This window comes from Phalacrocorax carbo, chromosome 12 (assembly GCF_963921805.1).
Source record: "Phalacrocorax carbo chromosome 12, bPhaCar2.1, whole genome shotgun sequence".
In the NCBI taxonomy this organism is placed as follows: domain Eukaryota; kingdom Metazoa; phylum Chordata; class Aves; order Suliformes; family Phalacrocoracidae; genus Phalacrocorax; species Phalacrocorax carbo.
The window spans coordinates 19,925,608-19,946,950 of NC_087524.1; the positions used below are offsets into that span (position 1 = coordinate 19,925,608).

The 21,343-nt window shown below is 40.1% G+C and overlaps 1 protein-coding gene across 2 annotated transcripts; it reads right to left on the reverse strand.

The window, feature by feature from the left end:
* Window positions 1–593: 593 nt before the first annotated feature.
* UROS (uroporphyrinogen III synthase) lies at window positions 594–21,332 on the reverse strand. Of its 2 annotated transcripts, XM_064464371.1 has the most exons (10): window positions 21,173–21,324; window positions 15,402–15,491; window positions 14,523–14,606; window positions 13,233–13,329; window positions 11,376–11,450; window positions 10,041–10,115; window positions 5,201–5,284; window positions 4,624–4,709; window positions 1,967–2,065; window positions 594–1,400 (listed from the first exon to the last, which is right to left on the reverse strand). In XM_064464371.1, exons 2-10 carry the CDS (start codon window positions 15,462–15,464, stop codon window positions 1,230–1,232), a joined length of 834 nt encoding a protein of 277 aa, XP_064320441.1. In that variant the 5' UTR covers window positions 15,465–15,491; window positions 21,173–21,324; the 3' UTR covers window positions 594–1,229. The 2 variants fall into 2 exon arrangements, with proteins under 2 accessions (XP_064320441.1, XP_064320442.1); XM_064464372.1 differs by lacking the exons at window positions 594–1,400; window positions 1,967–2,065 and having other exon boundaries at window positions 5,170–5,284; window positions 21,173–21,332.
* Window positions 21,333–21,343: the final 11 nt, after the last annotated feature.

Consider the following 21,343-nt stretch of genomic DNA (forward strand, 5'->3'; position numbering starts at 1 on the left):
AACCAGGGGCAAAGTCAACAACTGCTGTGTAATCGTTGTCATCCTCCTTTCCCTGGGGCCTGTCTCCGCGCTCCTGCAGCCACGTCCAGTCACCGCAGCGGTTCCAGTCTCCTACAGGACGTTCTGCAGTGATCCCTCCCCCTGTTCCACATTACTTCTGAGACTCTATTTCATCTCAATAAATTGAACTGCTTTATAAAGCAAAATGGTTGTCTTACCGTGCCCGGTGTGACTGATGCACCCGAACACACCATCTGAAGTGACTTCAGTTTATATTAACGTAATTGGGTTCAGATTAACTCTTAGTCTAGGTACGGAGCACCTCACCTGATTGGAAATTCAGGTCATATACTCAGAACTAAGCTAAGAGAAACTTACAGCAAATGAGGATTTCTCTGTTAGGATAGTGCTGACGTTCATAGAATAACAACACAAATGACTTTCATGAGGATTATAATTGAGTATATTATTATTTAAATCTTCTATGAATTTCTTAGCATTAGCAAAGGTAGCATTAGCGCTAAATAGGATTACTACTTCTCCTTTTGCAGATAAACAATTAAAGCATAAACCACATCCAAACTCTAACACTATTATTAATGATGATAAGCCAGTTTATTTTTCTGTTAATAAATCCACCTTCATTACAGGAATAGAAACCAAAACCTAATTTTTTAAGACCCTCTGCTGTAAGGATATTTAGTGGGAATAGCTGACCTGCCATTAGCTCCACACTAATTGTCCTCCACAAGAATTGTGCTAATCCATTGAGAATCTACAATCATGAATTTAACATAAATATTTGAAAAGCAGAACAATAAACAATTAAACTTTATAACAGAAAATACTCATTGTAAATATGATTTTCTTCCACAAAAGAAAAAGACGACATGCACGTAAAACTGGTAACACAGAGAGATGAAAACCTACCCTTGTGTGCTCGGAGATACCCGAGGTGATATGCTGACCTTATTTCAACACACTACTCTGATGCAGGTTAGCCTCTCGCAACTACTTTTCAAGGAACGCTCACATAAAATATTTACACTGCACACATGAGAAAAGCCAGACGCTTTAAGAGATGCTGGACAAATTCTAGATTTCTTAGATATGTAGATGCAAGCTTCTCACACCAGGCCCTGACACAGACAGGGTCGCATACTCCCGAAAAATACTTTCGTGCAGGACAAGAGGTCTGCAAAGCAGAAAATCCTCCTACAGCACCATATTCACCTTAAATTCATGCTGTGCTCTTGTTTAGCTAAACAGCAGTTCTGCAAGTGAAGTGCTTTTTGGATCCCAGCAGCGAGGTCCTGGGCGGTCGGACTCTCTGCAGTACAGCTAACTGGGATTCCTGCCGCCTCCATGGCTTCCGCGGTGGTTGGACCGATAGCAGCAAACTGAAATGACATTAGGTACCGTTACAACAGCGTAGTCAGGTACGGCACCGGCTCTTACCAGTTACTAGGTACACACCCTTCCTTTGCCGACACTCAGTGTATCAGCTCGCATGGCTGAGCTTACTGAGCCGTACTCGCCATTTCAAGTCGAAGATTTTCAGTATTAAAAACTGCCTCTCAACTGAGTTACTTAAATAATAATCTTTCCTAAGTAATTTCTATCTCGCCATTAGAAACATTTAAAGCTCCTAAGAGAAATTTTATTTTCACAAAGAGAAGTAAAGCCTATACCCAGTGGCCAAGTTAGTTGGGGAAAAAAATTCTAGGTGAAAACAATTCTTCTTTTTTTTTAAAAAAAGCTCTCAGCTGTATAACAACATTTGTTTGCTACCTATGTATCTGCTACAACCTGTTTTTTCAGAGAAATAAACATTTTTTTCAGAGCAATAAAAACAAACAAAAGAGGAAAGGAAGGTTTGTAATGGGTGTAACAGCTTTCCTCTATGTCATTTGCCCACCCCAAACTTGCTCCCTATTGTATTTCACCACTTTTAAGGAGAAGATACCTTGATACGGTTGATAAAATCCCCCGAAAGCTTCTGAATGTGCTGGAGGCAAAATTTGACACCAGATGGACTGAAGAACACGACGCTTGCTGGAATTCCCTGAGCAAAAGTAACCACAGGTTGGCACAGGTTACTCGCTGTTCCAGCCGCACGTCCGTACACATTGACATGAGTCGCTTCAACTGCGTCTACATGGACGTCAAGTGTTTTTAGTGGTGAGGAGCAGCAGCTAAGCCAACAGCAAGGGATTCCTGTGGTGCAGACAGCCTGCCAACCCCCCCCATTCTACCACCGAATGCTGAAATTCAGGTGTGACTTTAACCAAACACTTTGACAAACAAGCACTTGCTGATAAATGTACTGAAAATGTTTTGGAACCGTACTCATTTTCCTGTTTAGAAAGAAAACTCAGCAAGTTATTGCCCCTAAATCCTTTCCCACCTATCTCAGGTCTGCACGTGTTCTCTGCTTCCCAGCTCACGTGGTCTGCCCGAAGTTCTGAGACGCTCTGGCAAAGAGGAGGCGATGCCCTAAAACTGCAGACCCCTGGAAGGGCTTTCGCTCTCAGAATAAGCCAGCCTTAAGATAGCAGCAGCAATCTTCTGTAGCCAAACAGAACTGCAAAATTCTGCCTGGAGTGACGGTCCCGTGCTCTTGAGCTGCGGACCCAGAGCACATGCTTTCTTTATCATGATTTCTGTCTGACAAGGAAGATACACTAGTTCCAAACTACATCTGTTGTTATTTTATAGTGCGTGACTTGGAAGCTAGCCTTAGCTCGTGGAGGCCCGAATGACAGTTTAACAGAGTGCTGCTCATTGTCTCACAAAGTGCTAAACGCTTGTCATTTTATGTTCAGCTCTCCATGCACTAAATATATAACCACAATATCAGCAGTTAAAAACAACTAAAAAGTGCATGAGAAACACATTTTAACAGCTTTACACTGAAACGAACGTCTAACTGCAGCAAGCAAGGGGTTCCGTGAAGAGTTCAGGGAGCTACAGAATGCATATGTGCTACCCACTGACTTTTATAACTGCTATAAACTAAATGCTGTGGGGTCCAGAACTGCAATATCCACCTGGGAACACCAGGATACTACAATGCATCAGTGAGACTGCCCGTGCCGTAGCCTTTTAGGACCTCTTGGAAAAGAACTTTAAAATCAATATGTAATTTAACAAGTCATTAATGCACAGATTTTAAAAAGAGGTGCGACGTGCTCAAGGAGGCCAAGTTTCTGTAAGAAGGAAAGCCTGCATTTGGAATAAAATTAATCCTACAGACAATGTGGGCTTCTACAAATGGAAAATTCAAAAAGGCAGTCTTGAAAAAATAAAGCAATCATTAGTACCTTCAAATCTTTTACTATGCACTGACCCATGATTTACTAGATTAGGTAGTTTTTAAAAAGAGAAAAATATTAATAGCAATTCTAGAAAATATATCTCACTACACTTGTCAAGAGCACGTCCCTTGGAATTCTAACGCTGTCCTGGTTTTGGCTGCGATAGACTTAATTTTCTTCACAGTAGCCAGTACGGGGCTGCGGTTTGGATGTGTGCTAAAACCAGTGTCGATAATGCGGAGATGTTTTAGTTGTTGCTGAGTTGTGCTTACACTAGTCAAGGACTTTTCCAGCTCCCCGTGCTCTGCCGGGTGCACAAGGGGTCAGGAGGGGACACAGCGGGACAGTGACCCCAACTGCCCCCAGGGCTGCCCCACACCACACGGCGTCGTGCTCAGCACATAGAGCTGGGGGGAGAAGGAAGGGGCGACGTTGGGAGTGATGGCGTTTGTCTTCCCCAGTCTCCGTTAGGCGTGATGGAGCCCTGCTGTCCTGGGGATGGCTGAGCACCCGCCTGCCCACGGGAAGGAGCGAAGGAATCCCTTGGTTTGCTTTGCTTGTGTGCGTGGCTTTTGCTTTCCTTATTAAACGGGTTTTATCTCAACCCATGAGCTTCCTCACTTCTACCTTTCCGATTCCCTCCCCCTTCCCACTGCGGGGGAGTGAGCGAGCGGCTGCGTGGGCCTGAGCTGCCGGCCGGGGTTAGATCACAACGAACACTTAAAATGAGATTACTACATTCATAAACTGGATAATCAGAGAAGTAACACTGCAACTATGCAGGGCAGTAACTACTAGCAGATCCTGATTTGTACAATACAGCAAAGATATCCAGTGATATTTCAATTACACTAATAAAAATTAATAATATTCCATATTCAATAAATAGCCTCACTAAATATAATTTCTGAGACAGTATTACTTAAAAAGCAGTCTTGTCCAGCTCAAAGCAATAACTGCATATGCAATTATTTATGCAGCTGTTTTCCAGTAATTCTGAAACATACATATATTTTGAAATTTAGATAAAATGTGCAAGGTTCTGTTTCCTCCTTCAAACGGAGGCAGTGTCTTTTAAGCTCATTTGCGATTGCCCTAACAAGTAACTGAGGGACTCACGCTCTCGGTCTGAAACTTTTGCCCAAGGATTTTCTTGGTAGCCAACAGGGAAACAAACCAAGAAGCCTACGCAGGATACTCTGGTATCACCACAAGTAGCATTTACAGACAGCTGAAAAAAGGAGTATATTCTGCCAGGTACTGTCATATACCTCAAAAATTTGCAGATTACATCAGCATCCCATACCTGTTGTGAGAAATAACGGCTCAATGATTCCTGCAGGTCAGTGTGTTGGGTTGTTTGATAAACGGTAAGGCTTTCCAGAGGTACACCTGGAATCAGAATATACATTCATAGTTAAACAGGGTTTCATCAGTTACTATTACTTCAGTAAACACCACCCTCAACACACCAACTGCACTTCAGTGTACTATTTTAGGCTAAAAAGATACAGAAAAAAAATCTGTGAAGGATTCATAGGTGTTTCTATAATTGCAAGATACACTAAAGCATCTGCAACCAGAGGACCTCAAAGCATAGTGGAAAACCAGCAAGTCTTGCGACACTTCTGCGAATAAGTCCCCTTCCACCTCACAGAAGAGACCGCAAGTGAAGAACAAGGCAAATAACCTCGCTCGTGTCACACTACAGCTCAGTCCCAGAGCCGAGGGCAGCAATCCAACCTCAGTTTTTACCCCCATCCTCTAACTTCTAGCCAACATAACAGCAAATTCAATTTTTACTTTCAAATTTGGTTCACAAGCTTTAGATACAACTTTTCGCATAACTGACTAGTCAAAAGGAGGCTCCAGGGAAGTTCAACCTTTTTCTCGAAGTGCTGTAGGAAGTACTTCTCTTTTCAGGGCTCCACAAGGAAAAAGAAGAGCTGAGGAATTAGGTTTCTCTCCTAAAAACACACAAACAAGAACGTTAATTAACTTAAGTCCTTATAAAAGAGTAAATATGGTACATTTAATACATTTTAAAGGTATCAAATGTTGAACACTGCAGGAAATGCCACGTGCTTCATCACAGCCACAGCCCAAAGATAACTGAAAACGTTTGCAGTGCAGCTGCATCCACAAGTCAGAGCACAGAGGCTACTTAGCATGTAAATTAAAAAATATTCCATAACTATAATATGAATACATTGGCTAAAAAGATCTCACAAAAGATAAGCTGCATTTCTATTCCCCTTGCCATCCTACAAAGCAAAAAAAGTACTGAGCAAGTTATCTCCTCCTCCTCAGAAACACAATCTTCCTCAATTTTATATTTTAAAAATCTTAGTCCCACGCGATATGTGACAGCTCTCTCTATGTAAAAGAATGTTCAGGCAGGCAAAGAAGACAGAAAGACTTTGCTGAAAAGGTTCAGCCTATCTGAAAGTCTTTATTTTCTTATTTCCCCAGGGTAAAATTATTCTACTTCCACTGCTAGGGTGGAAGTGGATATCCTCAGTTGCTCTTGTCCTTTAAAAGGGAAGCGACCTCCAACATTGCCAACACGTGAAAGCGCCCTGGAGATTTTGGAAGGCCCCTTCTGATAGATGGCTGTTCCTAACTCTGGGTGGACACGATGCACGTGACAGGTTTTGTATATTTCTAATACATTAGCAGAGGAGTAAACAAATTCTGCTTAAAAACCAGCACCAGGGAATGGTGTCGCCACCTCCTCCTTCCTGGCAGCCCCCCTGCCCCGTGCGCTCTGCGAGCGCCCACGCGGCGCAGAGGGGAACGTGCAGACACGGACAACCACCGCCGCACTGTGAGCGCAACCACCTGGCTCCGGAGGAATGGGAAAGCACTGTCTCTATGAGATTCTCGGTAATTCCCTGGGGTTAGGGCTAATTGTTTTGGAAAGTTTTTCACTACTAGGTTTTTTCTAATAAAAGTGAATATTGACACTTTGCAAAAGGTAAAGAGCATTTTAATCAAGGAAGAATTCGACTTCTGGAGAGGAATTTAACAGCAGACTTTTTTTTTTGCACAGTTTGCCTTTTCTAGAAATAAAAAATGCAGAGAAAGTGTCAAGATTAAATTCTACGTGGCTGCACACAACTTTGCATTCATCTTCCAAAATAAATGAGTTCCTCAACACATAATTTTATTACTAATTCAGATATGTTAATACACACATTTAAGAGATGACTACTAGAAAAATAAATGCCTTTTTTTAAGTGCTGGCAGTAGATTCTTGGTTTATAACAGCAAGCATCAGAGATGTCTCAGGGGAAAAAAAAAAGACAGCATAATAAAAATCAAATGGAAAGACCCTAGAAGGAGTCAACCCAGATATATTTGATTGTCCTAAACACACACTGAAGTGTTACTAGAAGCCACAGATATGCTTGTAATAATTCACAGGAAGGAAGAATGAACTTGGGACAGAATGTAGAAGAGATTTTAAAATAATAAGATAAACCCTAAGTATTTCAGCATTAATCCTCCTAGAACTCATGTCGGTTAATTGAAATGTCAATGTGATATCAGTAAAGAAGCACTAATCCTTTTTGACTTGTGTTTACAAAGCACAGGAAAATTCCTTGGTAGGCCTGAACAACACACCAAGCATTGGCCCTAACGGTACCCCTACTTCTGTAACCAACACAAATGTTACGCTGTAATAAAACTAAAAAAAAAATCTGCCTTAAAAAGCGAGAAAAGCTAGCTAGCTAAGGAGTAAATTCCTTATTCTCCCAAGCACTTAAGCTGAGATGGGCACCAAAGCACAAAAGGTGAGTAACAAAAGAAATATCATTGCTTCAGATTTTATTTTGTTCTGAAAATAAATTCTAATGATATAAAAAAATTAGAGCTATTCTTATCATCTCTACTTATTTTATGCATAAAGAAAAATAAATATATACATAATAGGGAACATGATGTAATTTCATCTGTACTTCAGAGGTTGTTATAAACCACTTGATAAATTGCAAGCGCATAAATACACACAATCCAGTAAATCTCTGAGTATGATTATACATATCAAGAGCAAGCAGTCTCCAATGATTGAAATTCACTGGTTGGTTATCAAAACTGAAGGGTATTCAAAGGCAGTCATTTTTGCAAGGATACCAGAAGTGTTGCAGCACTGTGCTAACTGAAACGGCCTGCTGGTGTTCAGGTACGCAACTGCCCTCAGGAGATGCTATGTAAAAGGCTGTAAAACACACAGATCTCTCCTTCCCTGTGGCGGGCAGCGAAGCTGCTGCTGGCTCTGGACCGAACTCCTCCCTGTCACCAGAAAGCGCCGCTCCCTGCCCTGCTCCCTCCGTGACCGCCAGCTCCCAGCTCTGCGGGAGCGTGCATGCGAAGCGGGGACACAGTCACGGCGTCCCGCGTGGTCAGGAGTGAGCGGGTCTGGGAACCAAGCAGCTCCCAAGGGAGAAGGAAGATCCAGGACAATCCTCAGCTGGACCCAGAAAATAACCAAGAAGAGGTTACGACACAGAAACTGCCAGTCACAGGCTCGCCATCGAGGAATTTTTCCACCCCTGGTATTACACGTGCTGTTTTCTTCAGACCTGGTCCTATGTTTTTTCACATTGATACAAGAGAGACCAGTATTTTTCTCATCTTCCTTTGCAAAAAAACCTCTTTCTGCAAACTGGCAAACATTAATTCATTAGCAAAACTAGATTTCCTAGCACTAAAAAAAAAAAAAATCAGTTAAAACCTGTCTATGTTTTAAAATATCTGTTGAAGAGTAGAGGCGGGTTATTCTTCACTTATGGCATTTGTGTGTTGAAAATTTCACTTTTAATTTTCAGAATTTATTATTTAATCTTGTGTTGACAACTATAATTTTTATCATGAAATATTCCATATAGTTAAAATATTTCCCACTGAATTACAGAGCACTCTGCCCATAAAAAACAATACTTGCCAGCTCCAATCAATTTTTCTTCTACCTATAAATCTCTGCTACTACGCAGACTTTGATAACCAACACTCTCTTTCATACCTAATGTTATGCATAAAAGCCAAAAATAACATGTCAGGGTTCTTAACATCATTCCCACTGCTGAAGCACCTAGCACCTTATTCAGCAAGTTCAAAGTGCAGCCAGCAGCAGGGCTTTTATACCAGCGGATACAATAATTCGACCAACATCTAGAATAATTGCACTGACTGTCATTTGTTTCTCTGACTCGGGTTAGCCAATGGCAGACTATTTCCCTCGACCGGCTGAATAACGTGGCTTTCAAAGCGCTGGTCATTCTCTGCTCAATTAGCAGATACTGCGTGAGCCTCTAGATGAAGGGTTCTGTTTCTCTTTTTAAATTTGGGGCAGAAAGTCCTTCAGCAAAGGACATGCCTTTGTATCAGACTGAAAGCCACCCTCTATTTCACTATGAGGCTGCGCTATACAGCTCCCCGCTTTCTCACACGAGCAGGGATGTGCCCCAGGTCATACCAAAGCACAGAGGAGGATCTGCCAGCTGACAGGCTGCTGCTGAGATACCGCTGCTTAGGTGTGATTTTCACCTGGTACAGACAGTATTTTAGCAGTGAGTTTCAGAGAGCCTGGGGACTAATCCTGCTGACTTTTGCTAACTGTTCCTCCCAGCCGAACTCCGAGGGACACTTCGAAGGCAGCATGTGCCTCAGCCGTCGATCCCCTGGAACACCACCACGTGTGTCTGAAGCTCCGAGGTCAAACTCACTGCACTGGCACCTCTGGCTTATGGCATACGTCGCCCAAGTTCTGTAACCCAGGCTGTACAAAAACACAGCCTCTTTTTTCACAGCTTGTACTGACCCATCCGTTTAAAAAATAATCAGCCCCGAAGCCTAAAAATGTTTCTTATTACTATTGGAAATTTTAATAAAATACAGTAAAAAAAATAAATGAGTAAGTAGACTAACTAGACTTTTAAAATGACCCAACAATCTGATACTACATTTAGAAGCAGCAAACACATCAGCATTACAACTTTAACCATAAGAAAATGGTTAAACAAAACACCATTTTTCACAGTGAGGACAGTCACCATTGGAATCATCTCCCCAGGGAAGGGGTTGACTCGGCCATGGTGGACACCTTTAAGACTCAGCTGGACAGGGTGCTGGGCCATCTTGTCTAGACTGTGCTCTTCCTAGAAAGGTTGGACTAGATGATCCCTGAGGTCCCTTCGCACCTGGGATTCTGTGATTCTGTGATTTTAACTAACCCCTCCTGCAACTTCTTCAAAACCACTCCCCTTTGGTGCTGAAAAATAGATTCCTCTAAAACCACGTGCAAAATCCCCAGCATCAACTGGTTTCAAGCAAGCAAAGTCCAGTCACCCGAAGTTCACAGAGAACCAGCACGTCTATAATCACAATCTTATGATTAAGCAGCAATTTCCAACCATCACAGCTCTGATCTTCTAGTAAAAAAATACCTTGTCTACTGGGACATACAGTATTATTAATCAATTACAGAGTCTAAGATTTCATGTAAATTAATATTTAGTGTAGGTATTTCAAAGTATTTTCTATCGCCTTTTAGAGAGATCACCCACATTCCCAGAGGCCGAATTCACGGGTTCTACATGTAAGAGATATATGCAGCATGTCCTTCTCTGCTTCACTGTACACTCAATTTTATTCATATGAAATCCTGAAACAACAGAAGGTGCATTAGCTTAATTTAAGTAGAAGATTTTAGATACTTACTTGAGCAAATATATTCAGCTAATTTTTCAGCATTTCCAGACTTTTCTCCTTGTGGAGTAAGGCCAATTTCTTCCACTATAACCAAAAGCAGCAAAGACAGACATTGAAATCAACAAGTCAGATTTACTGTCACAGAAACATGGGTTGAAAAGGGAGACACACCTTGATACACGCACACAAATACTTGTTGGAAAAGAAAAAAAAGTAGGCCACTTGAAGTAGTAACATGCAATCAAAAATTTGGTTTTGGCTCTAGGAAGACATACATGAAAAAGGTACAACCGAAGAATTCTGGGCATAGCTAAGCTGTTTTGGAGATGTTTTTAAACTCTTGTACCTGAAGCAGTGAAACAGAAAGCACTGCCTAACTATGCTGAACAGGCTGCAGCTCCTGGCACGCTTTGGACGCAGGTAGCTTCCCGATGAGCGCATCGCTGTTCTTTCTAGTGAAGGCTGAAATCCTATTGGCAAATCTGAGAGTATAACACTGCTCTTATTTAAGCAAGTCAGGAGGGATAAGATGAATCCCTGAGAAGTTAACTAATTTGGGACTTGATTGATGCAAGATGCTTGTTGGGTGTCACTGGTTGGTGATCCAGTATTGCTACCAGTCTGCCTAAAAAAAATCATGCTTTTCGTAGAGGTAGCCAGGACTTACCCAAATTATTTTTGGATTAGAAGCAGAAAACCATCAAGACACTTAAAATTCTCTAATGTTATTCTTTTCATAATATTTCCTATGTGGTTCAGCGGAAGCTAAAGCTACAGTGCAATTTTACAATACGAAAGGCTTTCATAAACGAAAACGTACACTGCATTTTTGTTATGCACATAGAATGTGTATTGCATCAGATTAAAACCAGCCTCAAGCCAAATGAAGCAGATGACCTGCTGAGGACAATATGTACGCTGCTGACGTCTGCTTGGCAAATGCCTCACAGGAACACTGAGGGAAAGAAGGGCCAGTGCATCAGACTCTCTACAATCTTTGACGATCACGTTATAATCCCCCTCATCCAATTTCATTTCCAAAGTGAATTAAAAAAAAAAAAACCACACATGCAAATTAAAAGTGGGTTTTTTCTTTTTTGACTAAATTTTTAAAGCAGTTATATCACATTACAATAAAAGTAATGAAAAACCAGAAGCTAGATCCTTAGCTGAAGCAAGCATGTACAGTTCTAATGTGTATAATACCATTGCCTATTTCCAAAGTTATCCATTTATAACTTACCTGTATTTTTTTCCAAGCACCCTTAAATAGCCAGTAATACTCCAAAAATCATACTTACAGGACAGATTTGTCTAGGATTTCTTTTTATAAACCCAGCTTACCTAGAGAAGCTGTAGCTTTTCCTACCACATACGCTGGTTTGGTATTCCATCTTTGTTTAAGAGATTTTGACCAGGCTGAAAAACATTACATTAAATTTAAGCACGTGGCAACAAAATATGAATGCTAAACGAGCTAAATGAGAACTCCTGTTTGTTCTACAAATACAGCAAAAAAATAATAACTAACACTCCGCCACGTATTTCAGCAAATCTGGATGTACAAAATTAATTTTTAATGTACTTTTTCATTGTGTAAATAGTGGTCTACAACATGTTTTTAAAAGCCTCATTTGCGTAAACAGTTCTTAGCTGCTTTTGTTAAGTAGCATTTTTAATGCGCATTTGCCCTATGCCAGATCACATGCAACTTGCAATGTTAATTTCTATTTTGGCATTAAGAATTTAAAAAAGCATCAAGACTCATAGGAAAAACCAGCACATAGTACAAAGGAAGATTTAGACATACAAACTGGTGGTTTTAAAACTGAAGGCTTAGGCAGAAAACAAATATAATCTTCTATGACAACAAATAAAAGGGTAAAAATCTATATCCATGCACTCAGTACTCTGTAACATAACTCTTTCTTATACAAAAACAATAGAGAAACTTATTGTGTTTTAAACATACACCAAAAATAAGTTATCAGCTCAGAAATAAAATGTACCAGAGACCAAAATAAAATTACTAGGAAATGGTTTTCCTCCTTCAGGCAGGAAGTAGGTTATGGATTACACCTCTTGGTTCCAGCTACGTGATTCCCTATGCCCAAAATCATCATGGGTCAAAAATAGATACGCTAAGTCTTTTGCTATCTTGTCTCAAAAAAGTACAGCCCAGGACGCTGAGTTCCTTTCTAGTACTCCTGGGGAAAACTAAACTTAGAAACTGCAACCATAAAAAAAAAAAGAGAAGAAACTATTCTAAAGAAGGGAAAAGATAAGGATTAGTTACCTTTGAAATGAACACAAAAGGAACTGAAGACTCATTTTGGTTAAAATATGTATTTTAGCAGCTCCCAAAACTTCTAACCAAGGTTAGGGATGAACTCTAGATAGAGATGACATTTGACCAAAAATCCAAAAACATAGCCCTCTGCTGCTGAAAATGCTAGAATAAGCTACCAGCCTCAGATGTATTTACTGCCTCCTCAAGAGTGTGACCTTACTCACAGTGCATTGGTTAGTATGGCTACAGCCCAAATATGGAGCAGATAAAGCCATAAAACAATATAAGTGTACATAGAAACTCAAAGCCAGAAGTTATGACTTAGCATAAGAATTTAGACGAGTTTACAAGGATTTGTTAGATCGTTGGTACAGTAATTTCTATTTAGCACTCTGCAGGATTCTTACTCACAACTGATCGACTGGCTTCTTCGTATCACCACTTCTTCACCACTTTTTAGCTAATATTTTATTCACCTGAGAAATGCTATATTCAAGACAGATAAATCTCTTTTGCTGTAAGACTTCATATGAATTATACAGGGACAGGAGTAGCACTGGCCAGAGTCTATAACATGCTCCTCTCTTTAAAGGAGGAAAGTAGTTAGTAAGCAGAACTAGGCACTGCAGCAAAATATTCCTTATGCAAGAACTAACCACAACTGAAAAAGTTCACACTGATTAGCACTTTGCACCAAAAGCTCTTTCCTTTCATTTTTAACAACAGCATAAGCATGGAAAACTCAATCCTTATAAGCTCAAGGTAGCAAGACGCCTGTAGGATGCCAAAGGAAGTATGAGATTGCCTTATTTTACAAAAACCTTACTCCAAACACCTAGCAGATGAAATAAAATTACAAACATCATAAAATACTGAAACAGAGAGACCAAGGAATATCAATATGCACTTACCTTCATTTTTACTGTTCTCTTTTAAACATATCTTGATGGCTTCTAATGCTCTTGGACTGGTAAAAACTAGGCCTCCATAACATTCTGGATGAGAGAGCTACTTCCAAGCAGTAAATTTAATAAATAAATAAATGAGGAAATAAATTTAAACATTCAGTTGATCAATCCTTTGTTATCTTGTGAAGAGCAGAACAGCTTCAATAAATGTCTGAAATGGGCAAGTATTTCATTACTATCAGTAGCCAGAGTATTTATAAGAGAAATGTATAATGAATCTCAAATTCGGAACAAAACTTGCGCTGATGAGATTACTTCTGAGAATCTGTAGGAACGGACAAGGATTCCTGTCCCTGAAATCAGCTGGAGGGATGGGCGAACAACAGATGAGGTACTTACAAATTCACACAAGAGAACAAAGCAGTAACACAGAGGGCACTACCCAGAGAGCTCCTTGCCCCCTGCCCCTCGAAGAACAGCTGAGGTTACTAATGGGCTCTCAAAGATCAATACAAAAATAGGGAGAAACTACTTGGATCACTTGTAAATGCAGACCATGCTACATTCAAACACCTAACAGAGTGCAGTGCTGTTGGCGATTCTCAGTAAAGGGAGCCTCCCTCGGAAAACATTTCCAACATTTTAAAATGAAATATATGCATCAAAGAAAGAGTAGAAAGAGAACGGTGATTAGGCAACTTTATTGCACATCACTAGAAGACACAGTACACAATTTCAGTACAAGTGTGAACCTCGGGTAACCTCTAGTTGTTACTACAGGCTTCTAACTTTCTGTTGTGACAAAATGCCCCAATACCTGTGACTATGGTCCATCAGCCTAAATGAGAATTCCACCTGACCAACCTAATTCTTTAACAAGTATAGCCAACATACTTGATGCGGTACACAATACTGTATTATGTTATATAAACCACGGTAGCGTATACAGCTGTGTTTGCGGAAACACAAAAAGAGGTACCATGAAGGACATTATTAAATCTAGATAAAAATGGCATCTTGGCAGCCATGGCCTAAATTCTCTTGAAAATGAGACAACTGAAATAATTCTAAAATTATTATTATTGATAATAAATTATATTATAATTTATTATCATTATCTATAGTTATATATAAATACTATGTATTATAATTATAAAAAGTATATTTTATAGAAATATATTAATTGTATACCAATTTTATAAATTATAGATGTTATACTATAATAAATATAATTATTATAATTAATGTTGAACTTATTAAATTATAAATAATAAAAGCTATTTTAAAACTTACCTTTTCAAATAGGCTTCCAAGAGATATGAATTCAAATGACAAAACTGGAATCAAAGTTGCTTCAAATCCGTGTAATCCTAATTCCTATCAACAAAAGGTTTACAGCTCTTGAAATAGATTTTAAATGGTAGCTTTTCCTTTTTCACAGAACTGACTAAGCACAAATATTTCTTCTTAAAGTAGAACACAAAGGCACCTTATTTGCCTTTACTAACAAATCTAGTTTGGCGTTGTTAGCTACTTACCATTACAACATAATACTAAGCAAGCAGCCGTGGAACTGAGGTCTCCTACACAGCTACTGGATGGTTACAGTACTCACCGGCACAGAACCCTGGAGTCCCCCAGCCACAAACACTCGCCTAGTCCTGCCACATTCCTTGTACGTCTCCGTAACTCTTCAGAGTCAATAGAACTGCTCTTATGAGTAAGACCTACTCACATGACTAAAGGCACCAGCAGAAGGGACAACAGCCACAGGTAACCTCTTTTTCACATTATGTTCCCAGTACAACTACTGACATTTTTATGTACTCTTAATTCTATCCCTATGAACATAATCATTATTAATTAAAATGAAATTGTTTTAATATCAATACTTTGCTGAGAGCTTTAACAGTTAATTCAGTACGAAGGCCCCATAACTCAATTTTTTTCAGTAACAGCAACTTTTCTAGCATCCTTTTTTTCTTAGCATAACTTGACATGCACTCCTAATTTCATGTTTTCTTAGAAAACATCATAATTTCAGTCATGCACTCCTAACTTTGATTAAGCAGGTTCTTCACTTGAAACAGTTAAATTCATCTATCTTGCTGAAAGCACGATACTGTTATTTAGTAGAGAAGTGACACAGTTGTTTACTTAAAGTTTACTCACTTTAATATATGGATCTGGTCCTGAATCTTTGTCTTTGGGATCCTTCAGCAACAGAACCTTCATTGTTTACCAAATAACTGCAAAAGAACTCTGAAATACAGTAATGGAATTTATCTAAATTAGATCTAGAGGACTTTCTACTGAACAGTGACTTTAATAGCTCAGCTTCAAAGAAGCTGGGCTGCCAACAGTTGCACTGCTCTCTATACAATGAGTAAGCAGTTAACGTACATTCTCTGGGCATGAATATCCACCCTGATAAGCCCAACAAATAACATGCTGTCTTTAGATAATACTGCTTAAGGGAGAAACGATAATGAAAGTCATCAAGGAGAATACATTTTAAAGGAGACTATTTTGTAGAAGAAGTAACAACCCCTCCAATGCAGTCATGTTCAGTAACGTAATTAGCTCCTATCTATAAAAACTTATTCTAGTCCATTAATTTCCGCATTAGTTTCCACCCTATGCTCATTCAGAATGAGTACGCAAGAGCTTATGTATCAAGAGATTTAATTTGATGCATTTGGGGTCTAACCCTTTTCATGGGGGAAAATGTGTGCAGGGCACTGTTTCAAAATTTTTTTTAAAAATACAAACATTTTTGTGTGTATTTATACACACATTTATACATCTGATTATAATATAAATAATATTCATACGCCTTCTTTGATATACCTATGGTAATCAAGGCAAGACTGAAAAAATATATTCTGCCATTACTATGGAAGTTGACAGCTCTCACTTCTTTAAAAGTTGACTTTGGCACTGAATTTGAAGCCTGTTACAACAGGTAACAGCATCAAAGTAAACAAGTGCAGTAATGCAAACAAATAGAAATCCATTCTCAAACTGCACATTTACCTTAACTATCTATGTGTTACATACTGCTTAAGTACTAGCAAATTATCTTCAAAATTAATACTTATGAATATCCAAACGTACAGGACTTCTTAAACTTTGTTCATTCGCATGACGTGTTGAAATCCTCAAAACTTCATCAAGGACAAAAAAACCTGTTCCAACAAAAAATGAAAAGAGAAAAGGCGGCTTTAGACAACAGTGGACAAAACAGGATCTGGTACAAGTAACCAGAGCTCCGTGTCACACACCTAGAGCCAGAAGCACTGCAAAATGCAGGTGGTGAAAAGGGCACCCAAAGCACCACCCCAAGGAGCTCAATATCCGACCGGGGTACGATGTTAATGTTGTGGATTTTAAACTTGATCTTTTTTTAAATCTGGGTTTTAAAATGTGGTGTCATAATTTAGGTGTTTGATTCTGACGCCTCACCATTAGAAATGGAAGTGCTCCACAAGACTTCCAGCTCTCAGAATGGACACAATGGGACCTGGTAGGGCTTTGCAGTTCTGAAACACCAAGGCCAGCGAAGTCAAAGGGAATGACTAAAAGCGCACATGGCAGAAGAAACAAGGACTTTTTCAAGGGCGTTATTCTCAAAAATTGTAATTCTTGCTGATTTCAAACTAGAGCACATGCCAAAGTAGATCCCATCCATAGCTTTCAAGAGTAAGACTCCCAAGTACTCCTGAGTATCCAGTTGTTAGTAGCTGGAAGGAGGTAAGGCTAAGTGACTTCTCTCACTTGCTTTAACATTGTAACAGTCTTCACTTTAAAAAAAACCCAACAAACAACATTCTTGTAAAAATCTAGTTTGCACACAGTTCTTTGTTGTTCTGATACTGAAGTTAGTGCCAATATTTACTGTAACTCTACCTTCAGTGCTCATGCTCGAAGTAGGACATGCTTACATTTCTACTAGTACTCTTAAAGTCTAACAGCACCAAGAAAAATTATGTTAACTCTAACCTACCACACCTTCCTATTTCCAAAACATATAATGTTGAATAACATTATGAGGTCATCAAAATGTACATACAAGGAAAAAAATGAAAGGCTTTCCAAAGTATATAATACAAGATGATAATACTTCTTGGAAAGAGCAATTTCCAAAAGTATTGTAATAAAAGCCCTGAATGACACAAGAGAGTGAGCTCAGGTACACCTGGGGAAAGGAGATTTCTAATTCATTTCTTTAGGTAGTTCAAAATGAATTAACTTCCCATCCTGTGCCTTATTGCTGTGTCAAGTAATGAATAATAAGAAGAAATGGGTAAACATCCATGCTTAACAAGGTGACTTGCAATAATCAAATTAATTTTGTTTAGATCCTGCATACAAAATATATACTGACACCAAAGAATATTTACAAAGTCATAAAATATCACAAACTACTGCAAGATGCAACTACTTAGCTGTCTCCTCCGCAAAGAAATCATACAAGCTGTATTTCGGACTCAGCATCTGGCTCACTTGTAAAAAGAGCAAAACTGCACAGCCCCGACGCCCCTAGAACCCACTGGCTTATTTTCGGTTCTGCCAGAAGGCAGCTCGGTTATTCACTCCAAAAAGGGGCTGCAAGTGTCCAACGGAAAACAAATTTGACCCGAAGAATCTGTAAGTTTGTGAACAACATGTATTTTGATCTCAACCACCCTCTGAGTGTTTTCAGTTTTACTGCTGAAAAAATTAGCCTCTTTTTCCGCAGGCATAAACCTCTCAGGCCGTTCTGTTCTTTCTGCCTGTGTTCGGACAGGCTCGCACAGATTCGGTGACTGGTGGAACATATCCATTTCCAAATGCCTGGCCGTCACATCCAACACCATGGGTACAACCCACCCAAACTTACTTTCGGGTAGCAAGCGTGCCCCGGCACCACACCGCTGTGAAATGGGGCAGAATGTCATCTTAACGGGCAAGCAGGAGAGAAGGCAAGCAAGATTCCAAAGAGGGATACACACACGTGAGCACATTTTTCAAACCAAAACTACGCCAATATGCATTCAAAGGGTGAAGAAGTTAAAACTCCATGATGGGTTCTTTTTGTGGGGAAAAAAACGTACGGAACAGTTTTTATGACTTGCTGCAATGATGCGAGGGTCCCACGGCACTGGCAACGGTACGAGAAATACAGTATTTTTACTGGTTTACTTGTGTCCTTGAGAGGTCACCAAGGAGTGCCCTACAAATGACTGAAATACAACTTTCCAACCAGCCATCTTTCTGCTAAATACAGAGTCAGGAACCCTGACAGACATTCCTACTGAATCAAAGACCATTACGAGAAAGCAAATAAATAAGACATGCAGCATCTTCAGAAATTTTTTATGTATTCTGAGGTAAGAACTTAAAATACTAAGATATATTTTAGATTACATATATTTTACCTATAAATTATACCTTATATATTTTGTATTGAATCAAGAGAGCTATGCACAGACTTCTAAATAACCATGAAAAGTTTCTGCTTAGAACAATGACTACACCTAGCAGAGTCCAGCAGTGCTCAACCTGTATCTGGAAAAGACAGCGTGTATGAATAACCTTAATAAGTTTTCCACTGCCAAGTCTTTGTTTATAGGATGATTCTGGCCACCCACTTTTGGCTCACTGAACAAGCACTTTGTTTGCCTGAGCACCAATAACAACCCTGCAAAAATCGCTCTTCGAATGTTAAAAAAACACCATTTAAAACCCATTAGGCTCGCTAATTAGAGGACAACCGATTTTCTGTGTTGAGCACACAGACAGAAAAATGAGGAAAAACCTTGTATTAGTCAGTCTGAGATTGGGGAACCATCCAATTAACTCTGGTAACAAACTATAAGAGCGACTGGAGCGTGTGAGACATTACATCGTGACAGAAGGCTAAAACCATCTTGGTGCTATTTCTCTGAGTCCACATTACTTAATTTTAAGTCCACCTTACTTAATTTAGAGGAAGGGTAATTTTAGGTCATATTGCATATTCAGAATATTATGCTTACAGATATAATTAAATGGTTCCCATTCACAGCATCACACAGTAAAATTCAACATCCCTGTGCCTTCAATTAAAATATAAAGCTGATTAGGATGTATATTCCTGATACCAGTACAATAAAAATGAGCAATACTCTCTCATTTTAAAAAAACCTTTACAGATTTTTTATATAAAACATTGTACAGAAAGAACACCCCTGTAGGTTACTCAACTTCTTGTTTCAAAAGCTGTCCCCAAACTAATTGTGAACTATCTTTAATACAGAGGACAGCTTGTAAAAAGAAATAAGTGGATCCCTTTGTTTCTTGCCACTAAGTGACACCAAGAGCTGCAAAATATATTACACTTTTCTAATACTGTTCTGATTATAAGCAACTGTATGGGTCACACAATAAGGTTTGATTGCCAAGTGCAAAAGGAATTGTCTGTTCCACCATAAACATAAATGGAGATTAATTTTAAGACACTGTTGAGATATGATTTTTAAGGAACCACTAAAAATCCCTAGACTAGGATTTTGGATCCTATGCACTTCTTACCAATGTTCTTTTACTATGATTAGGTGGGTTTAATAACCAGAGAAGAATAAAAGCCTACCTGTAAGGCTGCAATGAAGTGTGGTTCAGAAATCTATCAAAATCACAGATAACGTAACACATATCTCATCAATAACAACAATGAAAAAACATTTGAGAGTAATTCCTGCTATTTGGGTGACTATGTCACAAAACTCAACAACAGAACTAGTTCTTTGACACAGCAATCCAGAGGAGCAGCAAAGGACTTGGACCTTTTTACTACATCATGGATTTTTACCAAAAGCAATGTTAGTAATTAGTGTCATTCTTGACTGATATAGTTTCAAAAAGAAAATGGAAAACTGTATACAGATGCAGACTGCATCCCCCCAGAGGACACATCTTTCTCCACACTCTGTTCTTTCCCTGCGTACCAGCATTCACATTTTGTCAACGACCTTAAGCGCTCCCAGAGCTGACAGAGCTCTCAAAAAAATAATTAAAAAAACCCCAAACAATAAACCAACACAGAGATGTTTGATACTTTAAAGAGACACGCAAGTTCTAACCTATTTGGATTGCATTTATAAAGCCAAAATTACATCCCGGTCCCTGTGCCTTGCATTTCTTCTGGCTGGCAACAGCCAACCCCAATCCTCCTCTTCACATGACTGCATGAACACCTACCTTTCGTCATTAACTAGGGATGAAGACTTACGGTCCACATGAGGTGAGGTCAAACATTAACTTCTATACTTTTAGTGCTTATGATTTTTCAACACATTTTCCTGATTGATATTTTTATAAAAAACACATTTACGTCACGCTGACTGTATTCTGCCTCACTGCCTTTTGTGTTCGTTTGCCTGGAATTATCTCTAACTAGTCTGGGAATTAATTTTTTTAGTAAGCAGTAAGCACTTGATTCCTTTTTTAACTTGGCCTTCAGTAATTTGGCTGATGCCACAGACGCTCAGGACAGGCTCGGAGGCCGCAGCGCACCCCTTCAGCCTCAGCTTGGCTTTCTCTTCTTTGCAAGAGCAGAACTGGCAGGTCCGGCACAAACAGGCGCGACAGCGGGGCCATTTGCTGCACAACACAAATACTATCTTGCCTTTAGACCGAGGCTGCTTCGGCAGGGCCGGGAGCTGCCCCACGGATCGCTCCCAAGCGTTCCTGGAGTCCCGCAGAGCCCGGGTGACTTTCCCAGAACACTCCATGTCTCTGAAAGCAGGCGACATCAGCAGCACAAACAGGGAACCCCGGGTTTTTTAGGAGCGAGGGGCGGCCCGGGACGTGTCCTGTGTGTCTCCCCTCAATCTCCACACGCCCCGGTGACCCCCCCCAGGACTCCCCCACAGTTTAACACAGCCTTTCCCCGACATTCACCGCAGACGGGCACGACGTACCCCGGTTCCCGCCCGGAGAGCTCTGTCACCACACGGGCAGAGCCGGCGGCGCCGCCGCCCCACCGCAGGCCCGCACACCCCGGCCCGGCCCCGCGGCCCTTCCCGCAGGTCCAGGGGAGCAGCAGGGCCAGGGCCGCGCCCGCCCCGCCGCTGGCCCGGGCGCAGGGCCGC

Bases quoted from the DNA above. Each gene is read 5' to 3' on its own strand.
- UROS (XM_064464371.1), bottom strand. From the start codon at position 15,464: ATGAAGGTTCTGTTGCTGAAGGATCCCAAAGACAAAGATTCAGGACCA. The intron at 13,330-14,522 runs GTAAGTTTTAAA...GCTTGGAAGTAG, and splicing joins TTGGAAGCCTATTTGAAAAG to CTCTCTCATCCAGAATGTTA. The intron at 11,451-13,232 runs GTAAGTGCATAT...AATGTTTTTCAG, and splicing joins AGAGAACAGTAAAAATGAAG to CCTGGTCAAAATCTCTTAAA.